Source organism: Acyrthosiphon pisum, chromosome A2 (assembly GCF_005508785.2).
Source record: "Acyrthosiphon pisum isolate AL4f chromosome A2, pea_aphid_22Mar2018_4r6ur, whole genome shotgun sequence".
Lineage (NCBI taxonomy): Eukaryota > Metazoa > Arthropoda > Insecta > Hemiptera > Aphididae > Acyrthosiphon > Acyrthosiphon pisum.
Window position 1 is genome coordinate 103,394,915 of NC_042495.1, and position 27,046 is coordinate 103,421,960.

The 27,046-nt window shown below is 27.3% G+C and overlaps 5 protein-coding genes across 8 annotated transcripts; 3 read left to right on the forward strand and 2 right to left on the reverse strand.

Annotated features, from left to right (window-relative positions):
* Positions 1 to 884, forward strand: LOC100573023 (dolichol-phosphate mannosyltransferase subunit 3; the record flags this gene model as incomplete). The annotated part of the gene is given in 3 exon segments (XM_003246855.4): positions 1 to 123; positions 190 to 267; positions 331 to 884. Coding segments are annotated over 3 exon segments (255 nt in total), but the record flags the coding sequence as incomplete, so codon positions are not given.
* On the reverse strand, positions 376 to 4,412 carry LOC100160329 (adrenodoxin, mitochondrial-like). 2 transcript variants are annotated; one of them, XM_008188349.3, is made up of 5 exons: positions 4,086 to 4,412; positions 3,458 to 3,570; positions 3,249 to 3,381; positions 1,912 to 1,995; positions 376 to 475 (listed from the first exon to the last, which is right to left on the reverse strand). In XM_008188349.3, exons 1-5 carry the CDS (start codon positions 4,181 to 4,183, stop codon positions 469 to 471), a joined length of 435 nt encoding a protein of 144 aa, XP_008186571.1. In that variant the 5' UTR covers positions 4,184 to 4,412; the 3' UTR covers positions 376 to 468. The 2 variants fall into 2 exon arrangements, with proteins under 2 accessions (XP_008186571.1, NP_001232986.1); NM_001246057.2 differs by lacking the exon at positions 376 to 475 and having other exon boundaries at positions 1,464 to 1,995; positions 4,086 to 4,379.
* Positions 4,413 to 4,593: 181 nt separating this feature from the next.
* LOC100169113 (probable cytosolic Fe-S cluster assembly factor AGAP009023) lies at positions 4,594 to 9,460 on the forward strand. Its single transcript, XM_001943266.5, has 9 exons — positions 4,594 to 4,834; positions 4,896 to 4,991; positions 6,414 to 6,557; positions 6,786 to 6,894; positions 7,124 to 7,282; positions 7,503 to 7,751; positions 7,814 to 8,030; positions 8,093 to 8,250; positions 8,456 to 9,460. The coding sequence occupies exons 1-9, from the start codon at positions 4,766 to 4,768 to the stop codon at positions 8,686 to 8,688; spliced, it is 1,434 nt and encodes a 477-aa protein (XP_001943301.1). The 5' UTR covers positions 4,594 to 4,765; the 3' UTR covers positions 8,689 to 9,460.
* Positions 9,461 to 10,854: 1,394 nt separating this feature from the next.
* On the forward strand, positions 10,855 to 18,599 carry LOC100572774 (apolipoprotein D). Of its 3 annotated transcripts, none has more exons than XM_016807328.2 (5): positions 10,855 to 11,582; positions 11,647 to 11,799; positions 13,404 to 13,537; positions 17,203 to 17,405; positions 18,214 to 18,599. In XM_016807328.2, exons 2-5 carry the CDS (start codon positions 11,692 to 11,694, stop codon positions 18,351 to 18,353), a joined length of 585 nt encoding a protein of 194 aa, XP_016662817.1. In that variant the 5' UTR covers positions 10,855 to 11,582; positions 11,647 to 11,691; the 3' UTR covers positions 18,354 to 18,599. The 3 variants fall into 3 exon arrangements, with proteins under 3 accessions (XP_016662817.1, XP_008186576.1, XP_008186577.1); XM_008188354.3 differs by having other exon boundaries at positions 10,856 to 11,586; XM_008188355.3 differs by having other exon boundaries at positions 10,856 to 11,582; positions 11,639 to 11,799.
* A 1,059-nt stretch (positions 18,600 to 19,658) lies between these two features.
* Positions 19,659 to 26,184, reverse strand: LOC100167056 (DNA ligase 1; the record flags this gene model as incomplete). The annotated part of the gene is made up of 14 exons (XM_008188357.1): positions 19,659 to 19,850; positions 20,699 to 20,989; positions 21,079 to 21,314; positions 22,664 to 22,880; positions 22,943 to 23,149; positions 23,219 to 23,420; positions 23,491 to 23,630; positions 23,851 to 23,979; positions 24,096 to 24,281; positions 24,353 to 24,563; positions 24,831 to 25,127; positions 25,203 to 25,397; positions 25,460 to 25,558; positions 26,120 to 26,184. Coding segments are annotated over 14 exons (2,553 nt in total), but the record flags the coding sequence as incomplete, so codon positions are not given.
* Between the last annotated feature and the right edge of the window lie 862 nt (positions 26,185 to 27,046).

The window sequence follows — 27,046 nt, forward strand, 5'->3', positions numbered from 1 at the left end:
GGTGTAAATATACTGTCTATATTATGGTTAAGTCTACTTTTTAACCAGTACGATAGTAAAATTTCCAAGGAACATTTCCTTGTAATACAATTTCTTCCAATTATTTTACTGATTTTTTTTGGTGTAAGTACCTACGAAAACTTGATAAATACCTATACAACTTTCATTGTAACATGTTAACGTATTTAGGTTTTCGCGTTGGCAGTTATACTGTATAGAGTGGCAACTTTCAATGATTGCAAATCAGCTGCGGAGGATTTACAAGCGGTAATATACAATATTCAATTATTGTGCTATAAAAATTCAATTCTAAATATTATGATTTTATAGGAAATAAAAGAAGCGAGAACAGCGCTTCAACAAAAAGGATTCAAATTCGATTGATATTTTAATATATATTTACTTGCAACAACGGAGTTAACATTCCAAACAATGTTTATAACTAAATGTAATTTTACATACATTATTTTAGTCTCTGAAATAAAAATTTAATTTTTGTAAATATATTATGAACATAAATTAAAAATTAAAGAATCTAAACATATTATGTAATCCAAAAATTTAAAATTATAATACTCTATAAAATAGTTAGATATTTCCCTTTCCCAATTCCTTTTAGCCGCTGTAACTCTCTAACAAATCGTCCTATTGTCCGTATGATGAAACTGGCCAATGAGGACCCACTATTCCTTAATACTCAGCATTAAATCATTGTCTGTTCGTTCTTTATATCTTAAGATTTAAAATTGTTGTTATTTATGTAATTTTCTCTTAGTTATTATTTATACTATACAATGTAATCGGGCACGTCCCGTATTCAATAATAGATAAATAAATAAATTATAGCATAGAACATTATAGGTCAGATGCACACTAATGAGAAACCTTGTATTTAATTTTTATTTTTATAACCGAGCAAAAAAATTTCTGTCAACAATTATTTTTAAAAAACTACCTAATAAAAATTGAAATTTTTGTATGCCTATACGTAATAGCTCAAACAGTATCTAAATATCTTGAACATCTTAAACATAGAAAATGCCAATATAAATATATAGTGAAAGTTCCATGTATCTACAATTAATCATAGAGTTACACCAAAAAACAGAATCCAGGTTTTCAGTAACCAATTTTGCGTAAAAATTCCAGTTTTTCTTTAATATTTTTTTATTTTGGCTGACACTTGAAAACTTAATTTTTACTTTTGACCTCCCAAAATATTAACTAAATTCTCTTCCCTACCAGAAAAAATGCTGAACTAGAAAATCAAGGCATTTTTATTGCCCAAAAAGGTGACAAGGGACAAAAATAAATAAAAATAATACATTATTGTAAAATCAATACATTCGGCGCTCCGCTCAGAATTTAAAACTTTCCCAAAAATTAAAGTAAATAATCTTGTATTAGATAAGGTTAACATCCTAGTTAGCCTACTATAAGTTAAATAAAAATAAAATGTACCCTGCGCGATTAAAGAAGATTTAATTGTTTGTATAACATTGAGTTAAAATAAATAGATAAAAAAAAAAATGGTTACAACACAAATTAGATAATGCTAATATAGTCGAATTACTCATTAGAAATACAAACAATTAAATAGTAGAGTAACTTATCATTTATATAGGTCCTCAATTTTGTTACAAACAATTTCTAATGCATATTTTATATATATTATAATATAATCATATTTTCTAGTAATCTAGTACTGTACTTCTTTTTAAGTATTTAAATGATGAAAAAAAAAAATAAAAACCATAAATGTAATAATTTTACTTGAAGAAACTTATAAAGTCATAAAAATTTAAATTTGTATCTCCATTTAAAGTCTATAGATAATATATTAATTTAAATAAGAAAAGTAATATTTTTTGTCAAAATATTGTTTTTTTTATATGTATGTTTTAGTTATACCTAGCATCATTAACTGTAGCTGGTACTTTAACTTCTAATCCATCTAATTTTTCTTCTAAAATTATTTGACATCCTAATCGAGACCTGAAACAAAATTATTATGTTCTAGTTACGGTTAATATTAATCATACATTTAAGTTTGGTTAGGAATTAGTAGACTAATTTGATACCTTTGTTATACTGATTATAATAAATTGACCTTTTAAAAACCTTACTAGTTGTGTATTAAGTTAAAATTAGGTAATACAATTACATTGATAATTAACATGGTTGGGATTTTATAGCATTTGCATATTTCTTATGAGATGCTTAAAAAATAGCAGAGTAAGCTAAAAATGTGATTAATGATACAGAGAACTCCAATTAAAAATTTTATTTTGCTTTTTTTTTTTTTCCGATTTATTAGTTTTTAGTGCTTTTTTGACTATTTGAGACTTGCATTTTACCTGTTATAGAATTAAAATTGGTCATATTTTATGAAATTATATTTTAGTAAAAGTGTTTTTAGATTTTTGTCAGTCAAATTATTACGATAATTTCATATTAGGTATTTGGTCCTAATTTTTGTTATCTGCTGATTTTGTTGGGTTTAATTGTCGATTTCTGCTGCGATTATTAATCGCCGATTATCGACGAACAAGCGTTGAATGCGTTGTAAAGTCAATTCATTTGGTTTCTGATCAGAGTGACTAAATTAATTTCAAATCTTTTTTTTTTGGATAAATATTGTTGTTTTTATTGCATATTTTTAGCACATATTTAACGATATTTAAGGTAATATTATAGCGCATATTTATGCAATTTTAAGTGCTATAAAATCCCAACCCTGATAATTAGTTTAGTTGTAGGTTTTAGAGCAAAATTATATAATTTAAATATAAAAAATAACAGATTAGATTAATTTTGGTTGATGGTCTATCAATGAATTATATGATAAATTAAATTAATTTAGTACTCACATTAATAGTTTTTTTTTTCTACAGTAGAAAGTTAATTTTAATAAAATTAAGAAATCAGTGTAACACTATTAAGTTAAAATAAAATATTGTCTTCCATTTATTGTAATCAGTAATTGAATTATAGAATCTTACATTTATTAGGATATAATTAGATTGCGAATACAGTTAACTCCATTTAAAAAGCTCTCTAGTGGATTTGTTTAAGAAATAAACACAGCTAGCACTGAATATTAGTACATTAATTCATCAATTTAGTAACAAAATTATTGAATTGCTTACGGTAAATTTAAATAATTTAAAATATCTTAACAAATACGAGAAAGAAATAATAGGTTAATAGAAATTATTAAAAGACAAAATCAATAAATATATTCTTACGTATCAGTTAAGTTATATGCTAAATCTAACATATCTAGTTCTTCATCAGAGGGCTTATCAGGTAATGCATCATAATCCTTTGAATCTAAAATCACATGACATGTAGAACATGTTAACGTACCTTCACATGCTCCTGAAAAATAAAATATAATAAAACTTAGAGAACATACTAATAAATTTTTAATTTGGGCAGTAATTTAAGATCATACCATATCCATCAAAATCTAAGTTATTATTGATAATGACATCCAACAATGAATCTCCTTTTTTGCCTTCGGCAATAATTTTGTCACCATTGGCTTTGTTAAAAGTTACTTTAATGCTGAAAAATAAAATTATATAGGTATTTAGACAATTATTTAATATTTTGGTATAGATATGACCAAATGCAGTTGAATTTTAATCAAGTATAGTATCAACAATGGAGAATTTAGGTGAATAGTTCCATAAAATTTTAATTTAGTAAATATGAAATATCACAAATAATTATTGGAATTAACTATTTAATAAAATAGTTTTTCCTTTAATATGGGAATTATAAGTATAAACTAAAACAACTAATAATTAGATATTATGAAGTATATTGAACAAGTTTCAACATGTTCTACAACTGTCTTAGAGTTTTTCTTTGCATTGTGAAAATTTCTTCAAAAAATAATATTATCAAACTAACAATGTATGGTCAATGTCATTTCAATTATTTTGAATTTGAATATATACTCTAGCCAAATAAGAAAAACGAGTTATTACTTCTTTGACTTCTTAAAAATAACGATTTAAATTTTAAAACAATTTTTTACTAAAATAATATAATGATTTGAAAAGGTCAAAACTTACGGCTTATCATTATTTACTGTACTCATATATTTCATATTATGTACTCTGCTCCTTATACAACTATTTGAGACAATATATTTTAATAATTTTACTGACATGATTGATGGTTATTTTGTAAAAAAAATATAAATCTATTATAAATAAAAATGTATCATTTAGTTTGAAATTTTCTTTTTTAGATTTCCCCTAAAATGTATGAACAACGATAAACACTAAACAAACATGCATTGTGCCAAGTTAAGACATTACCATTGAACAAGTAATAACTTTGTGAGACATGAGTTTAGCTTTTACAAGTTTACCGTCTATCTAGTCCACGGGGATACACTATTATCATCAGGTGTGAAGGTAAACACGCGCATATCAGCAAGCTATTTTGTGATTATTTTCCCCCACGGCTATAGATAGTACTATCTTTAATCGTGTTTTCTCCATTGTTCTATGGTTGATCATAATAATATTATCTATGTGGTTGATAGCCAAAATCAAAATACTATTACATATCTGACACTACCGTCTACCATTGGAGTTTTATTTAGTATCATTTATTTCACATAACTAGTTAGCTAGTATTTATAAGTACTTATAACTAACTTACCGTCTACATAGTAATTACTAGTTACTACAGTATTTCTTGACTTCTGATTTCGGATCAGAGTTTTAAAAATTCACATTTAACAATGATTTCTTCGGGATTCAGTGGCGCTTTAAAACTAACCGATTTAGACGATTTTATTACTCCGTCCCTGGTAACCTGAACTCTTATTATTCTTATAACATTTATACTGATTACTATATAATGTTTTATAGGAATGTATAAAACCTGTGCAATTTGAAAAATCATCATTAGGAACAGGAGCAAAAATCAAAATTGGAGACGATGGTTCTTATATGCAAGAATCCAAAGTAATTCTTTAAATAATACCTATATGGATTTAATTTATTATCATATAACTTAATGAATAGATACAAGTGGTACATATTATAGTCCTGACTCCTGATGAAACTACTTCAGATTTTATATACTATAAATATTTGTGAAAAACAGACCTGGAACTAAAATTAGAGCATATTATTATATATGAAATTAATATCATTTAATTGAATATTTATCAGCAATATAAGTATAGTATAATGTAGGGATCACCAATTAATATTTTTGGAGGGCCACTTGGGAATTTTGACAATTTTCAATAGCCATCTAAATATTCAAAGCAAATATTTTTTACATTATATATTTTAATGAAAAGAAACATACTATAGTGGCCTAGTGGCATTATTAATAATGAATTAAATAATAATTAATTAAATTAAAATAAAATACAAATTTATAATAATTTTAATATAAATAGAAAATTGGGTTGAAATAAGTAGGAAAATGGCAGTTTTGCTCTCAACTAACTGCTAGAAATTTTGTCTATGATTCGTTCACGCTATATTCATGCACTTAATATTTTATATGCAGGTTCTCAATTTATAATTTACTAAGCTCGCTACTTACTCGACATTTTTTGCCAAATGATTTATGTGAAGTATCATAATGACGTCTAATATTGAAAACTTTAAAAACAGCTGTCTCTTGTAAAATCAAACAAAATGGCAAGGCTACTGAGCCTACCTATGTACTTTTTTTATCGGTTGTTACTTATATTTCATTGTCTGTAGGCCAGATAAAATTTATCCGGCCGCCATTTTGTAACCGCTGGTATAATGCAAACATCATTGACAAAAGCTGGATATTCTAAAATCTAGATGTACAATCTGTTGTCTAAATGGACTAATTACTGCTATTGAGGTTTTAGATATTATTAAAACTATAAAAAGATTACAATAAGTTACATACCTTTCCCTCTTGGATATATACATTGATCAGCATACTGTGTCACTCTTCAAGTCCAGGTATAGATACCGGCCATATAACTGGAACAGTCATTGCCGCTACATGTAGCAGGGAAAATTTACATTATCACAGTATCATCTATAATCTTTGCATTGCTCATTAAATCAAATTTTAAACAAACGATACATGTTAAAGTAATAGTTTAAAGTATTTTAGATTCACTAGTTCCTGGTTTAAAATAAAGTAGCCAAAATTAATATCTGACAAATTATTCTTTAAAGAATATTAATCCTACTTCTATCATGTAAATTTTACTAATTCAAAATGTAAGATGTTAAACTTAATATTTCTTTTAATACACCTAATTTTAATTCAATTAAAAAAAAAACTCTGGGATCTTAATTAATCTACTAATATTTATGTAATTTACAAGATTAGTTTTTGACAGTTTACAAAATATAAATACTAAAATGATTTTATTTTTACAGAATGGAAAGAGTGAAAAATTGAAACAGGTTGAAATTTCATTGACCGATTGTTTAGCATGCAGTGGTTGTATAACTTCAGCAGAAACTGTTCTCGTTCAACAACAAAGTACTGATGAAATGATGCGTGTTTTTGATGCACAAAATGTAAACAAAGTTATACTTAAACTGTATTTAGAATAAGAAAGGTACCAGGTGGCAACAGGTTTTTGTCTGGCAGTAGTCTGATGATTCTTCCACCAAGTCGACCACTTGAATAGGTATTCGGAACAAAGCCATGCGTGCAAGTCAGCCGCCCATTACCTTTTTTATTCTGAATAAAGTATATTTTTATTATTATTTCCATAACATAAATTAATTAATATCATATTCCAGGGACTTGATAATAAAAAATTCATAGTTGTTTCTATTTCTATTCAATCTTGTGTATCAATTGCGACAAGTAAAAATATTTCAGTAGAATGTGCTGCATCAAAATTATGTGGTAAGCTTTAGTTGTTTGTTAGTTATTTAATTATGATATAAGTTGTTTCGAAAGATCTGTGTTGTTTTACTGTGCTATAAATGTAAAATATCTGACTAATACATTTGTATTGCTTGCGTAATGTATTCAGGGTGTAAATTTGTCGAATATTTATGATATTCTCTGTGTATTAGTATTATTGTAATTATTATAATATCTAATGTATTTTTATGACATTTAAATTTAATAGGATATTTCAAAAAATTGGGTGCAGATTTGGTATTGGATATAAAACTTGCTGAAGATTTGGCATTATTAGAATCTCAGAACGAATTTATAGAAAGATATAAATCAGCAAAAGCATCAAAAGTCCAGAAAATATTACCCATGTTAGCATCCTCATGTCCAGGTAAAATGATTAAATATAATACCATGAATATACTCTGTCCTACGAGAGAAAATAGTGCATGATTACGAAAACTAGTCAACTAAGTGCAGTTCAACGCAACATTGTGTATTGTGCTCCCACCAAATTCCCAACTGTGGATTTTACATGCACAGACATGTTATCTCATTAGACAAAGCAACTGTAGCAACTGGTGTTTCAGTATTAATTATTTTGTGTTTAGGTTGGGTGTGTTATGCAGAGAAAACTCATGGGAATTTTATACTACCATATATAAGTCGTGTGAAATCCCCACAGCAAATAATGGGTTCATTTATAAAAGATTTTGTTTCAAATTTGAGAAATAAACCTAGAACTGATATATATCATTTGACTGTTATGCCTTGTTTTGACAAAAAGTTGGAAGCATCGAGGGATCAATTTTTTGATGTAGACACTGAAACTAAAGATGTTGATTGTGTAATTACTTCCAGTAAGTATGAATTTTAAAGATAATTACAAACATAGTATAATACATTTCAGTATACATTTTAGTTGAAGTGGATGCATTATTGGTCAAACAAGACATTAATTTCAATGATATAGTTCCTGAAAATTTTGATACAGGGATGAATAATATAACAGAAGATAATCATAATTTGTTTACAAGTAGTGGTTCAGGATCTGGAGGATATGCCCATCATATATTTTGTAATGCAGCAAAGGAACTATTTAATATTAATATTGACAAAGTAGAATTCAAGCCTTTACGGTTTGTACTAAACTTAAATTTTGCTAATGAATTTAAGTAATGCATATAACTGTATGTTTTAGAAATGTTGATATGAAAGAAGCTACATTAGAAGTTAATGGAGTTGTTGTACTACGTTTTGCTATAGCAAACGGATTTAGAAACATACAAAACCTTGTGCAAAAATTAAAAAGTAAAAGATGCCCATACGATTATGTTGAAGTGATGGCATGTCCTTCAGGTTAGATACCTTTTCTTAAATCATTTATTTAATAAAAAAGTAAAAGTATACATAAAGATTTTATTAGAATTTAAAAATATAAAATTAACATTGAACATTTTATATTTTATTTGGTGTTTTACTACAAGAAAATTCTAGTAAAAAAATATCTTATAAAGTTTTAATTAATATTTACAATAATTATCTACTTAATTGAATTGAATAGGTTGTTTGAATGGAGGAGCTCAAGTGAAACAAATGGAAATCAAATCAAATAGAGAATTTATAAATGCCTTAGAGAATACTTATAATGAGTTACCTAAACGCAATCCAACACAAAATAATAGTGTAAAATATTTATATTCTAACTGGTTAAATGAAAACAACAAAAACGATTATTTATTTACAACATATCGAGAAATTAAAAAGATTGATCAACCTTTAAATATTAAATGGTAGATAAATTAGAAAATGTAATATAGTTATAATGTAATTTTTAAGTATTGTTATTATTATTTTATATTATGTTTCTCCATATTTTTGGTAAGCCAATGTATTTTTATTTTTTGTGTGTTGTTTATTTAAATATTAAATAAATGTTGTACCTATAAAATATTACACTAATAGTTTATTTAACTATGTATATGTACGCACGACCAGCGTCTATAACTTACATACACAAATTAACTGAATACAATTATATGTATATGACTTTGGGATATTCTTAGAATCTTAGAACATATACTGGTATATCTAAGCATAATATTATATTGGTATTTGATTTTGTGATGTCAACTTGTAACTTTATAATAAAAAAAAATTTAAAAACTATGAAGGAAATACATTTTTAAGACTCCCCAACCATTATCTCTCAAAAAGCCAGAACACTAACCAATATACCTTGGTATGTTAGTAATTGAACTGATCACAATAATAACCTCGACATCCGCCCCGATCAAGTATCTAAACTTTATAAACGATTCCATAACAAACTGTTACATACAAAATCACTTGATTAATCATACAAGTCCTCTCATACCCAATTTATCGTCTCAGACATTCACGATACAGCCTGTCGACTAAAAAGAAAATAAACCAGGGACCTATTAAACTAATTTTTATTTGTTGGACTATGTTCAGGATTGGCAAATGGCCAATATTGGATTTCAAATGAAATTTTCTCGGTTAATTGGGTAAAAAAGGTAGTAGGTAAGTTGAGTCCCAGAAAAAAATGTTATTTCATCCCATTTGTAATATCTATAATAATTTTTATTAGAAGTCAAATTTTATAATTATGGTATAAATAGTGATTACAGTCAGGTATACCTATAGGTAAGTGAGTATGAAGCCGAAACCCAACTTACCTTCTACCTTTTTTTCCCGGCACTCAATTTATCTCTTTCAAAATGTACAAAAATTATTGTGGACCCAATTTACCTATCCCCCTATATTAGCTATTATTTTAAATTTAAATTAATTACTAACTTTTGTACATATTTCCGATTAATATCACTGGATAGTTCTACTCACGTTCCTCTTATTTACTTAATGTAAATGTTACTTAATGTTTTGCAGTATTTTCGATACTTAAAAAAGGAGATAGTTTATTTGGCTCTCGTTTTACAAAAAGGTTAATAAAATTGCCGTCGAAATAGGTTTTATGAACACTGAATAGATAAATTCCCAAATGGCTTCCGTTTTTACAACACAAATTGACTTCATACAGACAATTTGTTAAATTTGTTGTTATATTCTAAACTTATAAGTAAATTATAAAAATCATTTATTGTGAATTAAATGTTATTAAAATAGGTAATATTAAATTTTAACGAAAAATATAAAAAAATGTATAAATAGGTTATGTAAAAACTAAAAATATAAAAAAATCATATTTTGGGTAGGTACCTACATTTAAACATTTTTGAGACAGAATTTTTTTTACATAATCCATACGTGTTATTTCCTTCGATTAAAATTGGTCAGTGATGTTTCTAATTATCTGTTTTTTTTCGATTTAGGTGTGATTATAATAACATTTTCGTTAATGACCAAACATACCGTGTAACCGCTAATTCCGTAGATACCGGTAGTAAACAAATACCAGGTACCGGTATAAAAATTTGAAATACTACTTAAATACCACCTCTCATTTATAGATTTAATTCTACTCTGGTCTATTTTTGGAGTCCCAGTAGTCCCACAGTTTCGTCCTAGGAATAAACTAATAAAGAATTATTTTTAATTAAAGGTATTCATCGAAAATCATCTGAAAACCACATTTTTGATATTTTTCTGTTACTTATATAATAGTTTAGACTAAATTATATATTATATTGTTTTCGTTTAAGTATTTAATTTATTATTATTTATTGTTAATAGGTATAGGCATCTATTTTTTATTATTATTGCTGTACGAATTGTATGCATTTTTTAATAAATTATGATAAAGGGTAGAGTGGTTAATATAATTTTAATTAATAAAATTTCACAAAGTCCACGGCGATCTGTACGCGTTAATGTGCTCCGTCACAAAGATCTGTCGATCGGACCACGCGGGTAAAATAATATTATGTAGGTATATAATATTGAAACGCCTCTAAGTAGACATACAGACGATGATCCGGCGAAAGTGTTCATGCATATAATATTACTTACCTATATATACCCATATAATATAGATACTATTGTTTTCGGTCGGACGGTAGGAGTATTATAATGACGTGTGTGTGTACGTCGTAAAAAAAATGTGTGCCAGCGCCGGAGAGATCATACCGTATAATATGTTCTGTACTTACGATTATTATCGTGCATTAGTGACGCGCGTGTTTATAGTAGGTCCCCTACACGTCTGCCCCAAGAACCCGTTCACCTAGTATAATATAAATATATAGGTATAATATCATTATAAATTACCGTTTACTGTATACCCACAACCTACCTATATGTGATATTATAATATTGTTTCTGGCCGGTTGTCCCGCTGCAGTCTGCTGCTGGAGATACCCACCTCTATGATGCCATACCATCACTCGACCCGCGTGCGGCGCCGTCGGAAAGAACTATATATACCTACAGTAGGTAATTCAGTCGTTGGGTATTTTTCGATCGAGAGGGAGCCCGCCGTGGTCCACCTATACCTACCTACCTATTTTTGTGTATATTTTTTTTTTACGCGCCCGTACGAGAAAACGCCGTGACTAATAATATATATAGGTACACTGCAGCAGTGTATTGACAGCGGACTCGTGGACCGATGACCTTATACATTTTGTATTGAGTAGGCAACCGTTTATAATACTATTATACCAGCTATATAGCCCCAGTGCTGTTGCGACTCGTGTCCCGCAAGACGTGTAGGTACTTACCTATTACTCATATAGTTCCCACGATATATTATTGTTTTAACAAGTTTTATAGGTCGGACGCGGCCCAACAGTATTTTGAACGTGCAGTCGAAATAAAATGTCTGTTTTTGTGATATTCTTGTTGTCGCTAAGCGTTTTCGTCAGCGGTCAAAGTCTGGGAAAATGTCCGAAAAAGGAGACCATGAAGACATTCGACCCCAAAGAGGTAGGTGGTGCAATACATATATGTATAGAAACAGTGCCGCAACTACACCAATTTGGGCCCGTGTGTAAATAAAATGAATGGCCCCCTCGTCACTCTCGAAAATTGAAAAATTAATTTTTCCAAATTTGAAAACATACTTTGGAATTTTGAGTTTTTACTCATACAAAGAAAAGTTAACATAATTGAAAAACGTATAGGTACCTAATACCTATGTATTTACAAATAAATAAATGTAATAATTTGTAGCCTTTTTTATTCATTTTAAATATAAATAATTATTAAATAACAAATAAATTGAACATACCATACATTAACAGTCAACTCAGAAATAAATACGGAAAAATTCATTTTTCCTGCCTTTTTGTTTGCAAAATTGTCAATTATATTTTCTATGTTAATATCATTTGTTTGTTGTCTTTCAATATTGAGCAAAGCTATACTTGAAAGTCTTATTTTTAATCTTAGTTTAATCTATATTTTTAGTCTTATTTTTCTATTTTTAATTTCGGTTATACAACTTATACAGGCTGCAAAAGAAACGTTGATGTATATGATAATTTTGTATTGTTGTGTACAAAACAAAACAAATCTATTGTTCAATCTTTATTAATAACTATTATTATAACAAAATGGTTTTATTTTTTTCTTTCTATATAATATATTAAAATTTTTATCTTTGCCCCCCCCCCCCATTATGGGTTGGGGCCCTGGGCCCGTGTGTTTGACGCACGCAACACACCCGGTTTTTGCGGCACTGTATAGGAACTTACAAAGAGCAGCTGACCATAATTATTGTAATTTTGTAATATTATATTTATATATACCATATTATAACAAAATATAGCTAATAACTAAATAGTTATAGTATATTATTATACAATCGATTCTAAACTTTAGATAACCCGAAAATTTCGAAAACTCGAATTTTTTCTATTATCCCATGAAATGTTTTTAAATTGTGTTAGAGTCGTAGACAGTGGCGTATTTAGGAATTTCAGGATAGGGGCAACACATATTTGCCGCCCCCCTCAACAGTAAATGTATTTACTAATATACTGCATATAATATATATAATAAATATATACTAATTTAAAATTGTAATGTTACATTCAACAAGGAAGGTATAATTAGACATTTAAACAACATTATTGTACCAGTTAAGAGTGAAAAAATATGTATATGTGATAAAATAGTAAATCTTTCAAAATACCTACATGTGTGACGACAAACGAATAATTTGTTAAATAAAAATAAAAATTTGCCGCCCCTCTAAATCTTTAAAAATTTGCCGCTCTGGGCAATGGGACCCATAGCCCCTACCTAAATACGCCCCTGGTCGTAGAGGTATCTATATATAGCTCGAAAAATACATTAATCGAATTATTTGTATTTCCCTTGAGATTCGAGTTATCGATACCTGTATTAGATACCTACCTATTTGGTTTACTGTTGTATCTATATAAACATCAAACAGTTAAACTGTGAAAGTGACGCTAGTTTACCTTATTGTTATTTTCGGTAGCTGCAGGCGAGGGGTACGCACGCGTAGCTCAATATTTTTAAAAGTCCGTTGGAGAAAAATATTTAATTTAAATGTTTTACAGTTTGAAGGACAATGGTACGAAGTGGAAAAAACGTTCTACATGATGGAGATGACTGCTAGTTGTACTTCATTCAATTTTACTTTAAACCCCGATGGAACGTCATACAAAGTACATATTGGAACGAAAAATAGAATGTAAGCGATATATACCTACTATAATATATACTATATATACTACTAGTTATAATATAGTCTATAGATATTAAGGTATAGCGTATAGATACTAATACCAATGTCCAATACAGAGTGAACTATTTGAATGTCTACACGCATAATAATATTTTGCTTCGGAACATGAAATAAAAAATGTATGATGTCGTGATATGTCATTCAAAAAAGTAATACCTACAACCAGTCCTGTAAAGTATTTAAGTAAAAGTATTCAAATACTTTTTTAAGTATTGAATAACTTTTGAAATACTTTCAGCGTGAAGTATTTTGAATGGTATTTTAAATAATTTGTAAATTTAATTGTATTCTTTCTATTTTAGCCTATTATTTTACTCATTCTCTAATTTTAAGTATATATTTATCTATTAATTAATGTTTTACTTATCAATATGTAACACAATGTTAATATTATTATGTTTTAGGACAGATGTCCGTTTATATTAAATAAAAATAAAAAAATAAAATAAAAATAAAATAAAATAAATACTTTTTTTTGTATTAAATACTTTTTGGTATTGAATACTTTGGTTTTTTATTTCGAACATTTTATTTTTATTCGAAATAATTGGTTGAAAAAATATTATTGTCAACTACAATAATATTTAATAGTTTTATTTAATATTCTGTATTTCTGTGTTAGCCGAAGCCCAAAGGTTTATGAAAACCAGATTTCTAAAAAAAGTTATTGAATAGTGAATAATAATATTCCCTTTAAAACTATTAGATAACTATTAGATTACCTATTACCTATGTGTTTATATTACGATAATTAGAAACCCACTTTAAAAACCATAAGTATTTGAGTAGTATCTTAAAAAAAAATGTATTTGAGTATTTACTCAAGTACTTTTTAAAAGTATTCTTTACAGGACTGTCTACAACTGAAAAAATAATTTTTTTTTTCAGGAATTTTGTTTTGAAATAAGTAATTACATAAATTATATAAAAAGAATATTTTGAAAAAATGCAAAAATTTTCGAAATTATGAGTGAAGAGACTTAATTTGTTTCTTAAATGGATCATCTGGTATACCATAGTATAGGAATCTACCAATGTCTAATACCAATATACCATTATATTATAATATTTTACTCTTGTCATGCCAATTACTCAAATCCCGAAAGTGTTGGGTAATATACTAATATGTATTATGTATACATGTTATAATAAATACTTATTCTAACCTCTATTTACCAAATAGCTAATATCTAAATTTACTATTAACTTTTTAAATTCCTATATAGGTAACACCTTTAACACATAAACTATAATAGGTAGTAATTTAATTACATATTTCATTAGAGCTTAATATAAATATACATACTATAATCATTGGCGCAACTATGGGGGGGGGGGGGTGCTTAAGGGTCTCTGGCACCCCCAAGTTCTAATTTAGCACCCCTTGTATTTTTACGTCTATCATTATTATATTGGAATACCATACATTTATGTTATTTTTAAAATATGAAATATTATAGCACACCTGCACGTTTTAGAGGTCTAAGTGCGTTAGTATCATTTATTTTATATATATACCGTATAGACTCATAGATATCTTGATATGTTAATGTCTATGTACTACGTCAATACGTAACTCTAATACTCTATAGACTATTGGTATCTATATCAAGTGAATTCCAGATAGGTATATAGGTAGCCGGTAGGTACGCTCACTACGCGTTCCAACGTACTGTCGTATCGACTTGAGTTTTACTCCGCCAATAATTTTGAAAACATATTTTAATTTATTATGAAGTCTATTTTGAACCTTTCAAGTCGAGAATTAAAAAAAAAAACAATGTCAAAACTGTAGTTGAAATTTCTACAAATATGAGATTTTTTTGTTGGGATTTTTCTTTTTAAGAATAATATATTTAACTTTTGACTCCAATAATCCAATAAGTTCACTCAACAACAAAATTAAATCTGTTTTCAAAATTATTATCGGAGTGAAACTCAAGTCAGTAGATACGCGTTGGAATGCGTAGGTATATGTATTATGTTACGCCTATATAGTTATATAGGTGTATTTTTCTCCAAAAAACGGCAGTGATGAATCCTGTTCTGATTACTATTTTCTATTTATATAGTGTTATAATGAAAAATTGAAAGTAGCTAGAATAATAATGTATAATATATTAATATATACCTATAAATTATAATATATATATATGTCTATATATTATGTCATAATATGATGTCGTATTTTTGTTTTAATTTCTATACATTCTTTTGTCCTTGAGTACAAAATAGGTACCTATGTATAGTGTTATATTTGTGATACAATATTTTGAATAAAATATAACATGGTATTCTGTTTTTCGAAAGCAAACACCCATATTGGATTATCAAACACTCGTTTTGACTTACGATAGACTATTATTATAGACAACGGGTGGCCCGCGATAAAAGTCACAAGCCACACAATATAGGTAATGAAAAATAATACGAAGAGCAGGAATGAGGAAATATGTTAATAAGAAGCGATCATCGGTTTGGTCACCCCTGCTATAGACTAGTATATAGAATAGAGAACGTTTATGGACATGACACGGCTGTCTTAACTCTTAAGAGTTGAGCTTGAGAAATGAGAACTGTAATCCGTTTTAAAATAAGTTAATAATACACATAATATGATAATATATTAGTATAGCTATACTAGGTACACTGACGTCTGACATACCACTTACCTCTGATTGGATTCCTAACTGTTTGAAATAATGTTGAAATAAAAATTCTGTATACATTATTTGTTTGTATTTAAGAATTATTATTTTCATTAAAAACTAATAATAACTATCAGTATAAATTAATTAATTGTCTATTAAATTACAATTTTAGAATCTGAGCGGACTGATGAATGTATTGGTTGTACAATGTTTTTTTTGTGTTACATCATCTTTTGAAGCAGTAAAAATTCTTAGATTTATTAATAACTAGAAACTAGATTTACCTAGTTAGAACTTTGGGTGGTAAAAAATGTCCAGTATTTTTCTTAATAATTGGGAAAGCCCCAAAAAAAAATGGGCAGGGTAGTGGGTACCGCTGTAGTTACCATCACTGTAATTATGAATGTGTAAAATGTGTTAAATTTGAACTCATTGATGTACAATTATTGTATGCAAAAATGATTCTGAGCGAAGACAGTATACCAGCCTATATTAGGTAGTAGATAGGTACTATACTACTATTTAAGTATATTTTATTATGTTATTGGCTATTGTTATTAAAGTAATATCTATTTAACTATTAGTAAAATGGTTGAATTAATTATACCGAAAAGTGAAAATATACATTTATTAACTATAATATTGTAGCACAAGAGTTGTAGCTATAAATTATAACTATTGATATTAATGCAATGATTCCACGATGATACCATTATTATTTATTGTGACTAAATTATTATAAGCATAATGACTATTATAAGACTAATATACGAAAAAATAAAATAAAATACTGAAATAATTCACAATTTTATACTTCATGATATTTTCATACGCTAATATTATAATAATTTTATTATCTACACCATTTACATATTATGATTATAAATTAATTTGATACACCACACGTCCACACCTACGCCTATATAAATTGTATTAACATAATTATTGTTTTACTGTCAGAACGGGAAACCCGAATATATTTTCCGGAATGGCGACCCTTGTATCGAAAAGCAAATCTGTACTCAACTACCAGGCCGAAAGTCGACTACCCGGTTTGTTTTCACGCATGATACCTACCACTGGTCTGTATTACATCATGTACACGGATTACCACAACTATACAATTCTGTGGTCTTGTACAAGTTTTGGTCTTTTCCACACAGGTAAAGTAAATTTAATGTATTATCCTATATTCCTGTAATGGTTTCACCATAGGCCAAAGTCAATAAAATATTCTTATTATTATCTATGATTATCGCTGCGTACGAGTTGATTCTCATTACGTAAATCAAGACCGGTAAATAATTGGTACAGGGACAATTAAAAAGTATTTATGAGGGAAATAATGCACAAGTATAACCTAATAGTCCATAACGGCAGAACCTCATTGGTTGGGAACCACCCTTCCCCTCAATACCCCACTAGTATATTATGAAAAAAAACAACTATGACGATTATCGACAAGATTTCATGAGCTAGATTAAAAAAGTTTAGCTTACTTTTAAATTTGTGTCATAGATAGTATATAATGAATTAAATATATGACGGTTGACCAAATTTAATGGGTAAATAGGTAACTAAAAAAAAATGTCGGAGACTTGTCACTCGTCAGCCACTTGCCTGTAGTTCCTCCTGGGGTAACGGTATAACGTTTATTAGGCTGTAGTTTGGGAATCGATTCATAAGTCACTCAACGTACCACGGAAATCAATTAGTATAGCCTAGAGGTAGACAAAGTAAGTCTCGGGAATCAACTCACACTCACACCAATTGCATATTCAGAGGAGAGTTACGATGTATATACCTGCAGTATCCACTATCCATATGACAATATTACCCACTTATAGAATATACAGATATACTATATATTAATATTATATAACAATAATGAACAGTTTATTATGAGCACTGTGTGCACAAACACTCGCGGTTTTAGGACAATCTTAATCTAAATATTATAACTGTTTGCAGATATTATTTGGATTTTGGGAAGAGAACGAGATCTCACGGCGACATCTCGGGCTGAACTTTACAACTTATTATACGAACTGAACATTAATCCCGATCGACTAATATTAGCTAAACACGAGAAATGTGAAGAATTTTTTTGATTTAAATTTAAATGAAACTCAGAAGTTTTCAATTGTAATAAATGTGCTAGTCAATACAGTAAGCCAAATTTGAATAATTCGTACCTATGTTAGATATAGGTACATACTACATTATACATTGTAATATTATATATTATGTATATTCACAAATGGACACTAATATTGACAAATAATATGATAATGTGTATTAGCTATTGTGTTAAACTTAAGACTTGGTCGTTGAAAAAAAAACTTGTACCTATTTTATAATTTGTTACATTGTGTTCGAGTAAAATTAAAAACCATAAATTAGTATGCACAACGAAAAAAAATTCACATATTTGTAATAGGTAGGTTCTAGTTTTACAAGAAAAGAAAATGTTATTTTTTTAAGCTTGACACTAATTATTTCCACATACCCTTAGCTTTTTAGATCTGGGACATTCTTTATTCATAACATATTTTTTTTTTCATTTTTAATATTATCCAATAATTAAAAAGAGTAATGACAAATCTACATGTTAAACATGTGTATGAACAAAAATACATTGTTTTATGCTTTTGTAAGATATGTATGGTATATTATGTAGAAATAATGCTTAAGGCAATTTGATTAATTAATAAATATGTTAAATATCCCTCAATTAGCAATTATAAAATAGAATTTTTTTTAAATAGGTATACCACAATGGGTAAAAGAGTAAGACTATAAAAATAGGTATAATTAATAAAATAAAATTTGCTCAGTTGTTTTTCTTACATAAAAAATTGATGACATTACCTGAAAGTGACTAAGTGTGTCCAATTTTTTTTTTTTATATGACTTTTAATCACATAAAACATTATATACTTAAATATTACTATATAAGGTATGTAAATTATTATAATTAGATATCCAGTTTTTTTTTATATATTTAATTGAATTATCACATTTTTTACTTGGGGAATACAGAACAAAATTAAATTATTTTAAAAATGTATTACATAATTCTATCTATGTACTATTCACTACAGAACATTTTGGTGTAATTAGAAGAAAAATAATCAGGTTTTTTCTCTGTACTAAAATATATGGGTCACTTTCACTGCTTACATCTTATTACAGTGTTATAAAATAACTTTTAAGAAAAATAATGACTATTGCAGTACTTATTAGTTCCTATATGAAATAATTTTCAAATTAATAAGACCTATTCAAACATAAAATCCAGTTACTATTATTAATTATTATAGATTTCAAAACTAAAAGAAGATTGAGATTATTGATAGATATATTGCATGTAATCATATGTATAACTGCAACACAATACAATAAAAAACACCATATTAATTAAAAAAATAATCATGTATTATTTGTATTTACTATTTACAGTGTTACAATAAAATGTGTTAAAAAAAACTATACTAAAAATTGAATGTAAACAGATTGAAGTATCTCAACTAGTAAAAGTCCTCTCTATTTGTATTTGTACTTCCTTGGTTTATAATTTGCACCTGACTATAATATAACTCAGCAATCTGAAAATTAATTATGCAATAATATTAAAACAGATTTAGTAAAGTTCTCAAGAGTTTTTAAAACGTAAAATGTTATCTAAAAAAAAGTTATGTCTTATGAGAAACTAGTTACATAAAATGTTATTGTATTATATTTCAAAACATTTATAGGCATCTACTGTGTACTCTTAGTGAGTTAATTCATATTTTAAAAACAATGTGAAGTAGGTCAAACTGTTTAATAAACATAATGAAAGATGAAATTTATAATTAGGTATTGCTATTTTATTTTCATCATTTGGTTATTTGTGAGAATATAATATTATACACATTTTTTTTAAAAGTTGTATGTTTTCTAAATAGAAAACAGAATTTGCTGAATGTTTTTGTCAAAATGTCAATACTCAATTGGGAACAAATATAATCTAAAATTCTAGATACATTTTTAGATAAGATTATTTGCTCAGTTTATTATTAATTTAAATGATTAATCTGATATTATAATTAATTCATAAACCTTATACTAATATAAGGAGCAAATTAGAAGTTTCTGGCTGAGCTGAACATGTTGTCCTACTTTTGAACATGTTAAACAGACAAACCAGGTTGTGATTTTATTATTGTCTATCTAGATAGCCTATAAGCGAATAAACAACATCACTGTACCACGCTTATAGTTCATTTATTAGTATAAGCTATAAGGTCTATGAATTAAATAAATATACATTTTTATTGTACTCCTGTAGGTTTCAGAATTTAGAGGTTAGTTGCCAATTGGTGTATTTATGAGACTAAATATAGTAACTTCGATAATAAGTTATTGTATTTTTATTTTAGATTGCAAAATATAATGTTTAGGTTTTAAGTACCTGTTGAGCGGAAGTAGATTGTTCAATTGACTTATCTTCTCGTATACGTAGAAACCTTGGAAACCTTAACGAAATTCCTTTTTCAGGATCTACAATACCTAATGCTGCTCTGTGCACTGGGGATAATGACAAATCTGCACATTTTATTTCCCATACCTGGACTGTCTCAAACCAATGATCTGGCTCATGGCTTTGATCAAAGCGGTAATAACTTTTAGGCCCATCAATAATATGTTGTTGGAAAAACTCTGTATGTGTTTGCAAGTCCTCATCACTAAATCCTGTTCCAATCTAGGAAAAAAAATATTCTGATAATTTAAATAGGAATCTTTATGACTTACATTTATATTTTATAATAATATTTGTAAATATTTAATTACTTTGCATATACTCTGATACTCTTCACTATCTGGATCATAACAAGCTAATAGGAAACCACCATAAGTACCAGTACGTTTTCCACGACCTAAATAACCTCCCAAAACTACTACATCTATAGTATCGCCAACACCATCCAAATAATCTTTTTTTAATTTTAACCAGTTACGTGAACGCTTGGCTATTTCATAAGTAGCTTCTTCTTCTAAAGTTTTGACCATTAATCCTTCACAATTTCCTACACATAAATAAATATAATTTATATTTTTGTAAAAAAAATAGGTACCGATTGTTAGTAGAATAATTAATAAGTAATAACAAAAGCTGAAATTCATAAATATTTGTTTTATTTTAAGGACAAAAACAAACTAATACTCAGTTACATGCATGTAATAAAACTATGAAATTATCCTCATATTTATTTAATAAATAATTTAAACTTAAATTATAACATTTTCTATGGTGGCATTATTTTGGGGGCACAAAGTGGGCATTTATCCTTGTCTGATCTTAAAAGCGGCCCGATTTGCCTGGTTGATTGCCAGGTTGGTTTAACCATATTGGTGAAAAAAAGCACGACTATTTTTATAATATTCTGAGGAAATATTATATTGTGCAGAAACTGGAAAACTATAGTCACAATAATAAATTGCTTATTAATTGGTATAGCTGAAATATATTTTTATGTAAGCACATGGAGAATGTGGATGTGTATGTAAGTTGGTCTGCATGATATATGTGTTTTTTGAAAAAAAAGGATTATACTATTATTGTATGCACAACAGTAATATCATAATCCTCTAATTTATCACTGATTTCAGTTAACTTGTGGCAGTAATGTTCCAGTCTCTATTAGTCTATTGTGTTAACTTTAGTTTAATGTATTATAATTTAATTTTCCGTTTATAAATATGAACAAATATCACAGAAAATGGGTATTGCTCCCAAAGACAGACATGCAAAATAAATGTAATTACTAAAGCAAACCATTTAAAATATGTTTAAAAGAACTGACAAAACTTGAACCAGTAAGCAAGCAATTATAAATAACATATCATAACTTCATAATATTATTGTGTAAATTATTTCTTCTTTTAAGTTAGTTAAGACTCATATGTACCCAACAATGGGATATTAATGGCCGAGTGACTAACTAGGCATTGCACTTGAAAGTGGTATTTTAGGTACTTAAAATAGATTTATGTGAAGCTGTGGATATATTTTCAAAATTGAAAAGAAATGCACTAATAGCTTAAAAATATTATTGTCATATTAATTTAAATGTTCATAAGTATACAGATTTTTAAATTGTTATGATTTTTAAACATATTTGTTTCTTTATATTTTTAGTTTGTAAATTATATTGTTAGTTAATTAGAAAATGTTTATTGTAAAGATTAGACTAAAAATATCCAAATTATAAAATATGTAAGATGGCAATAGTAATTCAATGAAAATGCGAGTATAAATATGTTTTTGAGCAGTTTTTTTTAAAAGTTATCTATTTGAGTATGTCAAAAATTATCTACTTATCTATTAAAAACTGAAATGATACCACTGATTTTCTATAAATTATTAAATTTGTACCTTTTATAGATTCTTCTAGAAAATCTTGGACTTCTTCCATTTTGGTTGTATCTAATGATGTGGCTAATAAGAATTGTTCTTCAACTTCAATAAAATTTTCTCTTAATAATTGCCGACGTTCACAGAAGGGTCTTTTAACTAAAGATTCTCCATTGAGGTAGAGTAAATCAAACATATATACACATACTTGTACTTTAATATCCGCTTCATTGGCATTCTAAATTATTCACAATATTAAATATTTTAATATATTTTATCATACTAATAAAAATAATTTACCTTTCGTTTACGAGTACTTAATATTTGAAATGGCATTATTTTTTTATTTTCTCTATCCCATGCAACAGCTTCTGAATCCATCACGAATGATTTAACATTAGGACCTTTAACAGAATCCAAACGATTAATAATGTCTGGATATTTACTAGTATTATTTTCTTGATTACGACTGTAAATACAAATATTTCCGTCTTCTGTCAAATGAATCTATAAAAAATGAATAAAACTATAAGCATTTAATTTTTAAATTACAAAGAAAAAGTAAAAATAATATACCTGAGCTCTTTCTCCATCATACTTCCATTCACATGTAAACTTCAATCCATCAAATCTACTTAGCACTTCATGTACACCTTTAGTTGGATGTGCTAACATTGGTTTTAAAGGTATCCCAGGAGTTAACTTACAATTTTCAGGTAAGGCGCTTACACCCACTTCTAAGATAATAGGTATTATTATATCTAGATTTGGACTTTCACTAAAAATACACAGGAAGATTTTTTTAATCAAAAATAAATATGTACATAAGATATTATTAGTTTTATTACCAATAAGTTGTTTTTATGATTAAAGTATTCCCATCATAAGTTTTCTTGAATTTTTCTTCAGACATTTTTTTCGCCGCATTAAGTATTTCAGGTGGAAAATCTTGAGGTGGTGGCGTCATTGTACAAGCTAAACCAAGAGCCTAGAAAAACCATATGATACATTATTAATGTTACAAAACATTTTATAGGTAGGTACATTAATTTCTATTTAAATATTAAAAGTAATTACTAATTACTAATCAACTTACTATTATAGTGGCTTATATAATATTATAAACTATAATAATAAATTACTGGGATGCATATTAGTTCATGTTAAAAAGACCGCATCAATTATTTTGTAATAACAAGAATATTCACCTGTAGAACTGATTGTTCAGCAAGTCCTATCCTTAATTTCCCTGCTAATGATCGCATCAAAAATCTTGCTTCAGAATCTTGGCATGCAATGAACATTGATTGGATTTTATCAAGTTTTTTAACAGTCACCTAAAATATTTAAAATGTATTCTTTAAGAATAAAAATAATAATATGGTTGATATATATAATATTAGTATTAAATAATTACTAATAAGAGGACATATTAATAACTTAATATACATACAGCATGACCAGTCATTTCTGAGATGTCCTTTAATTTATCAAATACACTTTTCACAGTTAGCCGGGCAGGTTTAAACATTGTTTTTTGATTGCTTTTACTTTTTTCTGCAACAATCCCTAAATCACCGATTTTTTTAACATCAGATTTTACCTGTGCCATACTTCTTCCTGTTGTTTGAACTATAGCCTAAAAATCAATGTAAAATATTTCATGTAGTAATAAATAATTATTGTATGCTATACAAATAATACAAGTACCTTTAAAAGTGTAGTCTCGGCAATGCCTAATTCCAAACCAATATAATCGGGACAAACTTTATTTAAACACAAGTATACACTTGGTAATAAATCTTTAGGACTAACCACAATCACTGAGCGGAAATAATTTGAAAGTATTTCAATAATTTTCAATCTAGCACTAACCTCTTCAATGCACAATAAAGTTTTGGTTAGTGCACTATATGGAGTCCTATTGAAATTACATTTTTAATTTTAATAAATATATAATAAATAATTTTATTTCAGTTAAATATATTAAAAATGAAATGACTAATATTAATTAAGTGATCCAAAATATAAAAATAAATGATTTTTTTTTTTTAAGAAACAAATTATTTAGTTATTCTAGAAACAAAATTATAATATAGAATAGATTTAAAATTTAATATTATATTATCTTTTTTTACAATGAAGATACTAACAATTTTAACTTCTGATATTATTAACTTTTACTCACGGTTGGTTATGATTCCAAAAGGCATCTCTTATAGGATGATAATTTTTTTTTGTTGGATCATATTCACTTTCAGAAATTTTTTTATGAATTGGAGATCCATCAGCATCTTTTGTAGGAGACTGTTCTTCACTCGATTTGTCTGATTTTTCCGGTGATTCTGTTTTACTTGGCTTTTTTGATTTTTTTTTCAATTTGTTTTTTTTGTCAGTAATTAGTTTATTGGAGACTTTCTTATCAGTATCAGAATTATCTGACTCGATATGGGTTGGCAGTGAACCTTCTTCACATTTTGTTTTACTAAATTTAAATTGAATAACTAAGAAGTTAACCATTATTTAATTAATTTAACTTCAAATATTAATTAATACTTACATTTGGGTTTGGTCTTGAAGAGCTTTTATAGGATGATCATTTATTTTTGTTGTTCCACAATCACTTTCAGATATTTCATTATCCTGTATTAGTGATTTATCTGTATCTTTTAAAGGAGACTGTTCTTCAATGGATTCTTCTAATTTTTCATCATTTGGTTTATTTGAAATTGTATTTTTTGCACATTTTTTTTTACTACATTGAATATTTAGAAGGTATTAATAACAAACAATGCTGTCAGTAAAAATATAATTTACCTGTCAGATGTTTCTTCATCACTATCACTAAATAATATGGCATGTTTTTTTCTTTTTCCATAAGTCTTTATTGGACTGGAGTGGACAACTTCTAGATCTCTATCAAATTTAATTATACATTAATAATTTAGGAAATTTCAAATAAAATCTTATTTAGTTGGTATTGTGTTAACATGTTAAATGTTTCAATCTTAATTTAGGAAGTAATATAGAACTATTCTTTTAGAAAATAATTTATAATAATATTTTGATCGCCAAAACATATTATAAAAACTATTTTAATTACAACTTTAGATTAAATTAGTCATATTAAAAAAAAATAATAATAATAATAAATAGATTATGATTATCTATCATATATCTATTTATAACAATGATTAGGGAACTGAATGGCATTATGGAAATGTAGGATAAAGCAGCAGTTTTCAACCATTGCCAATTCAAACACTATAAGAGCTGTCCTAACTTAAAAATGGAAAACCACTGAACCAGCACCTTTTCTCTAGCGGCCTAGCAAAACAAGTAAACAACATCTAATTTTTAAAGAAATAGACTTTTGCAAGACCAATTTGATGAATGATTATAATTATAATACTGTCGAAATATATTAAAATGTATTAACATTGCAAATATGTATATAAATATGTATGTATGACTTACTCTGGAGATGTCGAAGACGTACTAACTGATAAAACTGGTGGATCTTTTTCCTTTTTAATTCCATTTTAGGACCAAAATAAGACCTGTATAAAACATTCGTTTATAAATTTACATTTTAATTTACCTAACAAAAAACACTCACATTAAAGTCCTTTGAGTCATTTTTTTGTTTCTCAGTAACAAATTATGTTTACAATAAAAGTTACTCAATAACGTTGAAGAAAACCGCCAAAATACTGTTTGCATCCTGTCTTTTGGTTAAAATGTTATCAGTTATCAGTTATCACCGTATGAAATCCCCAGTTCCCATCACATATCATATTATGATCGAATCACAACAAAATTCGAATTTGAAACTTATGTACATTTGATTTGGCAACACTGAACTATAGGTGCAGGTTTATAATTTATAATTCAACATTCACAGGAAAGAATTTTTCAGATCCATATAAAAATTGCCTATTATAGCCCCTATTTAACAAACATATGAGTAGGTATAGGTTGTATTATTATTTATTTAAATGTTATACTAATACATTTTAATAGGTGCATTTAATAAATACAATTTTTAAGGAGTTGTGGTTAGGCAATATATTCTCTAAATATTGAATAACATATCTGACTGATGTAATGTTACATTCTTTACAAAATCAAAAATCTTTAAATTTTACATTTTACAGGGCCATAATGGCTTAACATATGAAAATAATAAAATATAATAAATAATAATCGCAACTGAGTGAAAAAAAAAACGCAAACATTCCATTAGCGTTCGGTTGTCTGGTGCTAAAAATCTATAATAAAAAATAATGGTTTGTATCGTAAATTATAATTTAAGAAACAATTTCTAAAATTTCCGGATAATCAGTTTTGTAGTTTTGATAATCTATGTAATGGCGTAACTAGGGCTAAAATGTTGAGGGGAGG